Genomic DNA, 12,963 nt, shown 5'->3' with positions numbered 1-12,963 from the left:
CTCAATTTGTTTGTTTTTTTTTAACATCTGCAAGTAGCCCTACTTATTATTTGGGCTAGGGATAGAAGTTACACATAAACTGGTTCAAGAGATCAGAAACTAGTTTAAATGTGTAACAGAACAGAAGTTCAGTGCACTTAAACCTCTTCCAAAATGGCCAAAACTGGTTTAAGATAAACCTGGTTGGATGTAGTATCATACTTAACTGATTTAGTTTAAATCGATTTATGGAACTTCTATCCCAGATCCCCTCCCAAGTAAACTTAACTCGGTGTTCTCCAGCATCCCAGGATGCTGTGCAGCCTTGGGCTGTGCTCTCTGCTCCAGCAGAGAAAGGCAGCCCCACCCCAAGCTGTAAGATCCCTGGAGCCTGGCGGATTCCCCCGGCCCTATCACCTCCTCCTCTGTGGGAATTGGCTCAGTTCCCAGCTGGGATAGGGGGAATACAGCCCCCACTGTGGGCTTCCCGTCATGCTGGGCACAGCCTGGCTGGGGGTTCAGAGCTGGGAAAAGAGTATTTCCTTCCCTCCCCATCTAGCCTGCAGGCTGGGGAAGGGGTGTGGCTGGGTGATTGCCTAGGATCCCATCTCAGGTCGGGGAAGTACAGACCCCACTGTGGTCTCCCTCCCTGCACTGCCAAGGGAGGGGGAGAGAGAGTGAGACCATCATCCTCCCCCTTCCCGCCCAATTCCCTCCTCAGCCTGCCTACTGGCTGGGCAGGAGACATGACTGGATGATCGCCTCAGTTCCCAGTTCCCATCTTGTATGGGGGGAGTAAAGCAGTGGTGGTTATTTTACCTCCCACTCCTTCCTCAACCAGCCTGCAGGCTGAAAAGGGGCCCTGGCGCAGGGAACCTCACCGTGGGGACTTTACTCACCCTGCTTGAGCACTCTCCCTGGCTGGCAGACCAGCTGAGGAGGGGACATGGGGGGGGGGAGGGCAGGAATGGCCTCCACTGCAAACTTCCCCCTGTGCCGGGCACAGCCTGGTAGGAGTGGAGGCATCAAGAGCTAGGTGTGGGGGCCATTTCCCTTTTCACTCCCTCCTCTGCTGGCCGAGGAGAGAACATGGCCAAGTGATCGCCCCAGCTCCTGGCTGCAGGGAAGCCCACAGTGGGGGCTTTACTCCCCCTGCCCAAACCAGGAACCAGGGAGATCACCCGGCCACGGCCACTCCCCCTCCTTGGCCACCAGAGTGGCTGAGGTGGGAGAGGCAGGGGGAAAAATGGCCTCCGCTGCAGACTTCTCCCCACCCTGCACCCAGCACAGCCTGGCTAGGGGTCCAGAACCAGAGAGGGGGGCATTTTCCCCTCCCCTCTCCCTCCTCAGCTGGCCAAGGAGGACACATGGCCAGGTGATTGGCCCAGCTTTGGCTCTGGGTGCCCGCTCCAAGTAGACCCTAGCTTGGAGCCCGGTGGGGGGGGCAGGTTCCCCTCATGCCCCCTCCTCAGCTGGCTGGAGGCTGAAGAGGGAGCATGGCTGGGGAAATTGCCCATCTCCCTGCTGCGGTGGCCGACAGACTGGGAGGCATGGTCTAGCTGTGTCCCCCTCCACTACCACCCCCCACCTCCTGGGATGGGCCACTACAAGGGTCTGGCTACCTTTCAGGTTTGAAAAGTGAATGTTAGTTCACTTTATAGATGTTAGGGTCGGAAGGGACCTCAATAGATCATCGAGTCCGACCCCCTGCATAGGCAGGAAAGAGTGCTGGGTCTAGATGACCCCAGCTAGATACTCATCCAACCTCCTCTTGAAGACCCCCAGAGTAGGGGAGAGCACCACCTCCCTTGGGAGCTCGTTCCAGACCTTGGCCACTCGAACTGTGAAGAAGTTCCTCCTAATGTCCAATCTAAATCTGCTCTCTGCTAGCTTGTGGCCATTATTTCTCATAACCCCCGGGGGCGCCTTGGTGAATAAATCCTCACCAATTCCCTTCTGTGCCCCCATGATGAACTTATAGGCAGCCACAAGGTCGCCTCTCAACCTTCTCTTGCGGAGGCTGAAAAGATCCAGTTTCTCTAGTCTCTCCTCGTAGGGCTTGGTCTGCAGGCCCTTAACCATACGAGTGGCCCTTCTCTGGACCCTCTCCAGGTTATCTGCATCCCTCTTGAAGTGTGGTGCCCAGAATTGCATGCAGTATTCCAACTGTGGTCTGACCAGAGCCCAATAGAGGGGAAGTATCACCTCCTTGGACCTATTCGTCATGCATCTGCTGATGCACGATAATGTGCCATTGGCTTTTCTGATGGCTTGGTCACATTGCCGACTCATGTTCATCTTGGAGTCCACTAGGACTCCAAGATCCCTTTCCATTTCCGTGCCACCCAGCAGGTCATTTCCTAGGCTGTAGGTGTGCTGGACATTTTTCCTCCCTAGGTGCAGCACTTTGCATTGCTCCTTGTTGAACTGCATTCTGTTGTTTTCTGCCCACTTGTCCAACCTGTCCAGGTCTGCTTGCAGCTGTTCCCTGCCCTCTGGCGTGTCCACTTCTCCCCATAGCTTTGTGTCATCTGCAAACTTGGACAGAGTACATTTCACTCCCTCGTCCAAGTCACTGATGAAGACATTAAAGAGTATCGGTCCAAGGACCGAACCCTGCGGGACCCCACTGCCCACACCCTTCCAGGTCAAAACCGACCCATCTACCACGACTCTCTGGGTGCGACCCTCTAGCCAATTTGCCACCCACCGGACTGTGTAGTCATCCAAGTCACAGCCTCTTAACTTGTTCACCAAGTTGTTTATTATTGGTTTAATTGAGTTAGTTTACAGAAACCTGCAAAGATTGAATTTATTTAGCCTCAAGTTTTTTAACTGTCTGTACTTGGCCCTGTAGAGTGCAAAGAGATTAGTGGGGATCAGGTAGATTTTAATGGGCCACAAAGTCTGTGTTAAGTCCCCAGGTCTTAATGTCTAGTAAGATAATATATTTTGTTCCCATGCTTAGCTTTTAAAGGCGTTTCATAAATTTCTTTTGAGAACAAGGACTTTGAGGTGAGGAAGGGGAAGAGTTTTTAGTGTGAACAAAAGTTCTACTTGTATTCTGATGTTTCAATTATTTATCTGTTTTTCTGTGGTTGTTCATTCTGATGCATAGTTTTTGTCTATTTCACTGATTCCCATCTGGGTGGTGTGGCTCCTTGGGTTGCCTTGAGATTCTTTCAAAGGTGTTCCAGGTGCCATACAATATTAGCACTGTTAGGTGAGGAAACATGATTCACAAGATAAACCCAGAGAGCATTTGTACACATGCTTATGCTGCACTCCATGCATTTGTATAAACAGCGAAGTACGTATCAGCACTGAGAAAATGGCAGTGACACACTTTTAAAATAAAACACATCGAAGATGTTTTTGTTCAAAAGCACACCACCGCCATTTTCTCAGCACTGATGCACATTTCACCATTTATACAAATACATGCAATGCAGCGTAAGGCGCATCAGCTTGCATGCAGAGCAGAGTCAATTAATCATGTCTACTCCGATGTGCTGGAGTCCAGTTATCAGAGCAGACAAATGTATGTGTATAAATGCCCAGAAATTTAAAATAGGAACCCATGGCGCTACAACCATTCTGATCTGTTAACTTTCTCAATCCTTTGCAACAGAAGAATTGCCTCACCCCGTAGCTAGGCGCTTGACAGAACAGCTACAGGTTTTTGTTCCCCCCCCCCCATTATTGCTTACTGTGATCTCTATGCAAATATACCATACTTACCAGTATTTTCAAGGAAAGGTCTTTTTTTTCTTCAGTCCACCTTTCAAAACAAGGTGTGTATCTTATTTGGGGACATTTCAGATGCAAGAAAATATGTTATTTCTCTCAATGTCTGTCCTTTTCAAGTAAAAGCTATAACTGATGATTCTTCTTATCAGTTCAAGTGCAGGAAGGTAGGTGACAACCAAGGGTGTGGGGTCGGTGAGGGTTTTCTTTCTGTATTGTAGTAGGTGGCTGCAGAGTATTTACACATGGTATTTTGAGTGCTCCCTAGTCATTGCTTTCCTACAAGATATGTTTGGTTAATGCCAAGCATTTTTAAATAGAAGCTTTGAGAGACAAAATAAAACATGGTAGAAAATTTGCCCCACATCTCTTGTTCTTTTTTCTCTTATGAAAAATCCACAATAGAGATGATTTCCTTACAGAGAATTGAACCAGAAATTCTACTGACGCTCATACTTATAACTATACATAACTGTATATAGTCTTAGACCTTGTCCAAAATAAGGATGAGCTGCACATGGGCTGGAAGTTTAGACAGGCATTTCCCAGAGGTCCAATGTTTACTCTGCACAGAGATATAGGGCTAAGTCCTACTTCCCTTTACATGTCCAAATGGAAGATAGGCAGCTGCATAGCTGGCACTTAAACACAATGCGGCATTGTTTCTCACCAAATGGTGAAAGAAAATTGTCCTGCTGACATAGAGGCTGGAAGTAAGGTGGTAAAGATCCTCCAATGTTTTGATACAATAATCTAGTTTTCTGGACACTTGCGTAGCAGATAGGAGATCTTAACTGGCAGTTGAAGGGGTATTGAATGAACCTGTACTTCCTGCTTCCCAGCAAAGTGATCCAGTGGCCAGACCATAGACATAAACATTGCCTAGTCCCCTCTCCAGCCTTCCTTTTGGAAGTGGCCCACTGCACATTGGATAATAAGGACTGGGAAAGTTTTTGGATCATTGGAAGAATGAACCCCCTCCCTTCCAAGCCAGCCTCCATCTCAACAAGCCATATTTGCTTTGGCTTATTCTTTTTTCCTGGCCCCTTTCTATGCCCTTACCCAGCCTTAAATGCAAATCTGGGCAATCTTATTCACCAAACAGCTTCTTGGCTAGAGTGCAGCAGTACTTAACATGCTCAGTAGCCACGTACGCACTTACTTGGAAGTGAATTAAGTGCCAAAATTTGCAGTTATGTAGCTGCATATGTGCCATTTAGGAATGTAAAGAGAAATAGCATTTAGCCCATAACCATCAGCTCCAGAAAATTCAGAGTTACAACTGAAACTCCAGTTAAATCAATCTGGCTTGCTTGGATATTACAGCTGTCAGTTTCTTGTATCAAAATCTCAAAATAATAAATGAACTTTTATACCAGCTGAGCTACATTACCAATGTGGAGTCCGGCAATATTGATAATTTATTGAATTCAGTTTCCTGAATTATTTATTTCTAGACCAGTTGTTCTATCTGTCTCTCTATCAATCTATTTGTCTTTGGGTTTTATGCCACTGTCTGTTTTCATAGTTACAGGAATAGTTTCACCTTTTGACTTTTTTTTGCCTCTTCTGATATACTTCCTTAAGTCAAATTATGTAATTCTACTGCTTTCTTCTGTGTCCTGTCACAATGTTCAGATTTCAGTTAAAAAATGGGCACATAACATTATTTGATCTGTAGCCATAGCAAGGTCTTTGTTGGTGCATGGTTCCCACTTATGTGGGCAGACCATGAGGTATTCTACTGTCTGAAAGTGTCCTCCACATTCACACATAGTATTTACATCATTAGAGTACCCCAGTTATATGTTAATTGTAGTCTTACTGACTCCTGTTTGGAAGTGGTTCAGACTTCTCCATGTTGACCAAACAAGGTCTGTGCATGCAGGGAGATGTTTGGCAGCTTTGATACTCATTCTAACTTCCTCCTGAGTTATCTCTAGGCATGATTGTCACATTTTTCATGTGGCTATCAATGTTTCATCCAGTGGCTGCATTGTAGAGAGGAAACATTTTTGTAATTTTAGTCTACTGGGAGTCTCAGTGTGGCCATGTAGTGGGTATATCTTATCTTTGGTCTTCTGGGTATGTTCTATTTTGCTTGCTACTGCTCTCCTGATGTTTGGTGGGGTAATTCTGATGAGTAAGTGGAGACTGTTGACATTCACTGATTTAAGGCATCCAGTAATGTACTTACAGCTTCTGTTCGGCACGCTATCTAGCTTCTTTCCATGTGCTGATCTTTCCCAAACTGGGCATGCATATTCAGCTCCCAAATAACAAAGTACAAGCACAGTAGTTCATAACATTGTTGAGTTGCCGCCTATATGGAGTTGATAAGCATCTTTAATATGTTATTCTGAGAACTAACTTTGTACTTTTTCTTTTCTACTTGTGCTTTATATGAAATTGTGCAATCTAGTGTCACTCCCAGGTAGATAGGATTCAGACACTGGGCAAAAGCTATTCCATTCCAGGTTTGGATGGGTTGCTTACAAGTACGTCATTTCTGAAAGTGGAAAAAACTAACCCGTATTTTATTTGGATTGGCACATAGTTGCTTTTTGATTTAATAGTCTGACAACCTATTGAGTACTGATGCCAAAGTGGCCTCGACCTGGGCAAAGTTCCTAGCTTGGGCAGCTGTACACAGATTGTCTGCATAAATAAAACCCCTCATGCCTGGGTAAATTGGTAGATCATGAGTGTACAAGTTAAATAACATAGGTGCAAGTACCACTGCCTTGAGGTAGATCATTACTTTTTTTTTGTTTTTAGCATCGGCTCTATTTATATAATTCAACATAGAATCATCAATTTTCTATCAAGGATCATATTATTTGTAGTAGTTGGTAATCTTTCACCAGATAGCACCTTTTTGCAAGGAGCCTCTGGTGGTTTACAGTGTCATGAGCTGCTGAGAGGTCTATGAACATGGCACCAGTGACCGTTTCCTTTTTCAAAACCATCTTCAGTGTGCTGTGTGATGTCTAATATTTGACCAGTGCATAATTTCCTTGGGCAGAAGCCAGCTTGATGAGAGGTTAGGTGTTCTTTGAAAACTGATGACAAATAGTTTAAAAATAAGGCATTCAAAGAGTTTGAAAAGATTCATAGATTCATAGATGTTAGGGTCAGAAAGGACCTCAATAGATCATCGAGTCCGACCCGCTGCTGTCTTGGACAGCCAGAGCCGACTCAAGGTGATTTAATAATTACTCGTTCGTTGGGCGGGCTGGTGAATAGAGAGGCGGACAAAGCTTAATGGTTGCAAAACTTGAACAACTATGTTAGCTGTTCCAGCTGGCAGGGCTCAGGCTAGCTCATCCGTCCACAAATCAAGCCAGCGGGGAAAGGGTACGTCTGGGATTGCGCTCGGCGACGGGGAGAAGAATCGATAGGTGATCAGTCTATCGATCAATTCAGCCACAAGTCAGATCTCTTTTAGAAGCACTCTGCAACATGCTCAAAGTTCTCCGACTTGGGCGGAAGTCGTGCAAAATTTTAAACGGCTAGCAAGCCAATTACTAGCCGCCGCATAGGAATAATTTAGAACTGGCCAATAGTGGGACACAAATTTGCATTCGAATGGCGGGAACTCTCTTGCACCGGGGTTTGTCTGCTGCAACAGAAAACCTTTGCTTTGCAAGAGGCTCTCATGTGGCGGGAAAATTCCATCGTGCTGAGGCACCAAAATCACTGGGTTGTGACAGCTGCATAGGCAGGAAAGAGTGCTGGGTCTAGATGACCCCAGCTAGATGCTTATCTAACCTCCTCTTGAAGACCCCCAGGGTAGGGGAGAGCACCACCTCCCATGGGAGCCCGTTCCAGACCTTGGCCACTTGAACTGTGAAGAAGTTCTTCCTAATGTCCAATCTAAATCTGCTCTCTGCTAGCTTGTGGCCATTATTTCTTGTAACCCCTGGGGGCGCCTTGGTGAATAAAAACTCACCAATTCCCTTCTGTGCCCCCATGATGAACTTACAGGCAGCCACAAGGTCGCCTCTCAACCTTCTCTTGCGGAGGCTGAAAAGGTCCAGTTTCTCTAGTCTCTCCTTGTAAGGTGGACTATGGGTCTGAAGATGACTATAGGTCTGAAGTTCTTTGGGTCTGAGGGATATTTTTCTGTATCTAGGAGAACTACAATATGCACTTGCCAACATATGTTAGGTATTTTGGATGTGATTACACATATATTGTACAATTCGGTTAGCCCGGCCCTTGTAATTGGTCTGAAATGTTTTATTTATTCTGTGCTTTGCCATCTTTGTCCCAGACAGTACTATCCTACAGGTAATTTCCTGCGGCCTAATATGGGGGCACGTGTACATGGTAACACTTTACGGTGAAGCTAATCAGTCAGCTCCACAGTAAAGCATGTGTGTAGATGTGCCCAATATGTTGGAAATAAGACCTCAGAGCAGATGTGTTATAATTGGCTCTTAAGTATTGGTAAATGGCTGGCCATCTGAAGCAACTGTCTTTTTTGTGCCTATGTATGTGCAGCCAAACCGTGTTTGAATTAACCCCTTGTTAATTCAGTTTAGATCCCTAAAGAATCTCCTTTTCCATAATCAGACAAATCAAAGCTTGTAATAACCATAAGTTATTACAGGGCAGTTCCAAATCTGTCACACCTCTCATTATAATACTTCATGATTTCTATGGAATATTAAGAGCAACAGTGAAGTCCTTGGTGAAGTTCCTGGAGAATTCTTTTTCAGGGTAACAATTGTCCAAAAAGAATGTCTTTACTCAAGGAGTCAAAACTCTTGTGGTAGAGGTGATATCTTTTATTACACCAACTAGATAGTTACAAAAAAAAATTATTTACAAGCTTTCAGGTTCACACACCCTTCCTCAGGCAAAGGAGACTGCAGAGATTGTAAAATTGCTCCCAGATAGAAACGAAACTTCATTTTGCACAGGAGAACTGGAGGGTGGCATAAGTTCTCCTGGGTGGGAAAGTTCATTTAATGCACATTAGGCTTGAATAAAAGTTGGAGTAGTCTGTTTACCTCAAAGGTGTCTGATGGAAAGCAGGATGTTGAATTTTTCTTCTTTTCTTGTTAAGTTGTTTCATATTGCACAGGAGAACTGGTGTATGGAATGGTTCTCCTGGGCAGAGAAGTTCAGTTTTGAAGAAGCTGCTCTGTGAGTATGCAAATTCAGCTCAAACAAAGGACTAGAGCAAGGAGTTTGTTTCGAGGTCTCAGGGTGTTATATTTTGCTTCTTTCTTGTAAAATTGTGAAGTTTTCATTTCAAAATGGCTAATTAAAATATTGTCCATGTTTCAGGAATATAGGTTGTAGCTGTGTTGGTCTAAAGGCAAAAGCATAGTTTCATAGTAGCTAGGGTCAGGAGGGACCTGAACAGATCATCTAGCCTGACCCCCTGCCACAGGCAGGAATGAATGCTGGGTTCACAAGACCCCAGACAGGTGATCGTCCAACCTCCCCTTGAATATGCCCAAGGTAGGGGCAAGGACCACTTCCCTGGGAAGTTGGTTCCAGATTTTGGCCACCCTAACTGTAAAATATTGCCTTCTGATCTCCAACCTAAACCTATTCTCCATCAGCTTATGACCATTGTTCCTCGTCACCCCAGGTGGTGCTGGGGAGAAAACAGCTCTGCCTATTTGCTGTTGATCCCCCTTGATGAGCTTGTAGGCAGCCACCAGGTCCCCCCTCAGCCTCCTCTTGCTGAGGCTGAACAGGTTCAAGTCCTTCAGTCTCTCCTCGTAGGGCCTGTCCTGCTGCTCTCTCACCAAGCGGGTGGTCCTCCTCTGAACCCTCTCCAAGCTGGCCACATCCCTTTTGAAGTGCAGTGCCCAGTACTGGATGTAGTACTCCAACTGCAGCCTGACCAAAGTCGCATAGAGGTGGAGTATCACCTCTCTGGACCAGCTTGAGATGCACCTTTGGATGCATGACAAGTTATGGCTGGCCTTGCTGGCTGTGGTCTGGCATTGGCGGCTCATGTTCATCTTGGAGTCAATAATGACTCCGAGATCCCTTTCCGCCTCTGTGCTTTCAAGAAGGGAACTCCCCAGCCTGTATGTATGGTGTGGATTCCTTCTCCCAAGGTGCAGCACCCTGCATTTGTCTACGTTGAACCCCGTCCTATTCTCATCTGCCCACTTTTGTAATCTGTCTAAATCTAGTTGCAGCCTCTCTCTCCCTTCAAGTGTGTCCACTTCACCCCACATCTTAGCGTCATCAGCAAACTTGGACAGCGTGCTTTCCACCCCCTCATCCAAGTCGCTGATGAAGATGTTAAACAGTGCGGGCTCGAGGACCGAGCCCTTGGGTACCCCACTGCTCACATCTCACCAGGTTGAGTACAACCCGTCCACCACTACTCTTTGGGTGTGCCCCATCAGTCAATTTTTTACCCATCTAACTGTGCAGGAATCAATGCCGCAGTCACTTAATTTGTTGATGAGGATGGGGTGAGAGACAGTGTCAAAGGCCTTCGTAAAGTCTAGAAAGACCATGTCCACAGTGACACCATCATCCAAGGATTTACTTACTTGGTCATAAAAGGCAATCAGGTTGGTCTGGCAGGACCTGCCTTTGGTGAAACCATGCTGATTGCCCCTGAGCATGATCTCCCCTGCAGGCCCCCCACAGATATGCTCCTTGATGATCCTCTCCAAGAGCTTCCTGAGCACTGAGGTGAGGCTTACAGGCCTATAATTACTTGGGTCCTCCTTCCTCCCCTTCCTAAAAATAGGGACCACATTAGCCAGTTTCCAATCCCCTGGCACCTGGCCAGATGACCACGAGTGCTCATACAGCCGGGCCAAAGGCTCCATGATGACCCCTGCCAGCTCCCTCAACACCCTTGGGTGGAGGGCATCTGGACCTGCAGATTTAAAGATGTCTAGCCCTTCCAGAAGATCCCGAACTACATCTGCACTGACTAAAGGCTTGATACAGCTATCCCCAAGATTGTCCCTACCTCTGGTAGGTGGGATACCCCGGTCCCTGTTCAGGAAAACAGAGGCAAAGAAACTGTTAAAAATATCAGCTTTCTTGTCTGGCATGGCCACCAGATTACCGTTTGTGTCTTGCAGGGGCCCTACATTGCTTGGTGCCCTCTTCTTGCTCCCAATGTACTTGAAAAAGGACTTTTTGTTGTCCTTAATCCTGGACGCTAGCCTGAGTTCCATCTCTGCCTTGGCCTTCCTAATAGCCCTCCTACACTCCCAGGCCGAGGAGGAGTACTCCTCCTTGGTGATAGTTCCTGCCTTCCACTGGTTGTACGCCTCCCTTTTAGTCCTCAGGCATTGCTGAATGCCCTTGCTGAGCCAAGGGGGTCCCTGAGCACTCTTACCCCCCTTGCTTCTCTCAGGGACTGTTATCCTTTGGGCCTGGAGGATCGCCCCCTTAAGGTACGACCATCCCTCGTGGGCTCCCATCTCCTCTACCTTCTGGGCCCTTAGTGCCTCCCCCACTAGTCTTCTAAGCTCATTGAAGTTGGCCCTTCTGAAGTCAAGGCCTTTAGCCTTGGTGTGAGCCCTAGATGCCCTGTGTTGGATAGTGAAATCCAGCAGATGATGATCGCAGTCTGAACTCTTGTGGTAGAAGCGATATCTTTTATTATTTTTTGATAGTTAAAAATTATGATATTTAGAATTGAGAATGTAGGTCATATATATTGGTTGCTAAGGTGCAAATGAAGGCTGAGAATTGCAAATTTTCTGGCAGCCCATGACATTCTGTATTTTCCCTTTTCTACATGTAAAAGTTAGAAATATTAGCTTGCAATTAAATATTTACTAATTGTGTTTTTATTTTTAGGAACTTTGGACCAAAATAATTGGTGGAAGAAATATCCAGCATGCAATGATGGTAAACAGTCTCCTATTAATATTGATGAAGACCTTACTCAAGTAAATGTAAATTTGAAGAAACTTCAATTCCATGGCTGGGAAAAGGAATCTTTGGGAGATACTTACATTCACAATACTGGCAAAACCGGTAACATGTCAAAATTTATGTTTCAGTTTAATAGAGGGTCAAGAAAATGAAATATCATTGATGGGTTACTGAGGTTTTTCAGTAATGTTTATTTTATTTTTTTTTTCAGTTTTGCATTTCTGGCTTTTAGCAATTAGAGAAAATCCAGGTGCTGATAGCCGCCAAGTGTAATGGAAAAGCCACAAAAATAAAGAATATAAATGAAAATTATGGGCATAGAAAGATATAGCCAGAGCAATCATAACATTAGTGTCATCCCATAATAAGTACTTATTGAAGCTAAATAATAATTTAGCAGTCACCACAAAATAATAATTATTACTAATAATATCTGTCTGCAGGATGCAATTAACATACAAAAATGACTTTTCAAAGTTATCATGAATAATTTACCCACTCACCGATAAGTAGATCATGGGACCAGCTCTGTGTATAGAACCGTCATCTCATTTTGCTATTTGAATCTGGTATAGTAATGACCAAAAGTTGTTTCTATCTTGCTGAGGAGCAACAGTGTGTCTTGGGGGTGGAGGGGAAAAGAGTATTGCTGTTCCAGATATAGAACATAGACTAAAAATCTCTTTACAACAGTCTCCAATGAGAGAACTTCTATTTTCTTTGGAATACTATTCCACAACGTTACAGGCTTTCACTCTTAGGAAATGCTTTATGTTGTCTAGCCTAAAAGTGCTTTTCCTTAGTGTCATTTCATTATTCCTAGGTTCTGTTCTTGGCTCTGCAATATGTTTTCTTAATGTTTACCTTTTAGTCCCTAATTCTTGTATGTTTGAATCATAAATGCTTGCACATGTCCATTGACCATTCTTTTTTGTCTCTTTAGTGGAAATTAATCTGACAAATGATTATTATGTCAGTGGAGGTGGCTTAGATACAGTATTTAAAGCAAGCAAGATCACTTTTCATTGGGGAAAATGCAATAGATCATCAAATGGATCTGAACATAGTTTAGAAGGACAAAAGTTTCCTCTTGAGGTAACAATTATAATAAATTCTGATACTGTATATTCCTGTAAGTAATCAAATTACTTGTTTAATATGTTACTTTATAGTATGATTATGGTACACATGGTGTGAAAATGATCCATGTTCCAATTTAACAGATTTTTTGTATATTTTAAAAAAATGACTTAGGACTTGATTTAAAGCATCTAGGATTTCTCATTCATTTCAGTAGCCTCTGAATCGAGTCTCCAGTATACAATTTTATTTAGTTTGCTATTCTAAAATTAA

General features: G+C 44.7%; 1 protein-coding gene across 3 annotated transcripts in view; it reads left to right on the top strand.

The window, feature by feature from the left end:
- Positions 1-12,963, top strand: part of PTPRZ1 (protein tyrosine phosphatase receptor type Z1) — a 231,067-nt gene that overhangs the window by 128,960 nt on the left and 89,144 nt on the right. For all 3 annotated transcript variants that reach the window (XM_019492006.2, XM_014601009.3, XM_019492008.2), the window contains exons 3-4: positions 11,533-11,712; positions 12,554-12,705. In XM_019492006.2, the coding sequence (XP_019347551.1) occupies positions 11,533-11,712; positions 12,554-12,705 (332 nt within the window). The remainder of the gene's footprint in view (positions 1-11,532; positions 11,713-12,553; positions 12,706-12,963) is intronic.

The sequence above is a fragment of the Alligator mississippiensis genome, chromosome 4, assembly GCF_030867095.1.
Source record: "Alligator mississippiensis isolate rAllMis1 chromosome 4, rAllMis1, whole genome shotgun sequence".
NCBI classification, from domain to species: domain Eukaryota; kingdom Metazoa; phylum Chordata; order Crocodylia; family Alligatoridae; genus Alligator; species Alligator mississippiensis.
Note: the sequence above shows the minus strand (reverse complement) of the source record. Positions and strands in the feature narration are given on the sequence as shown.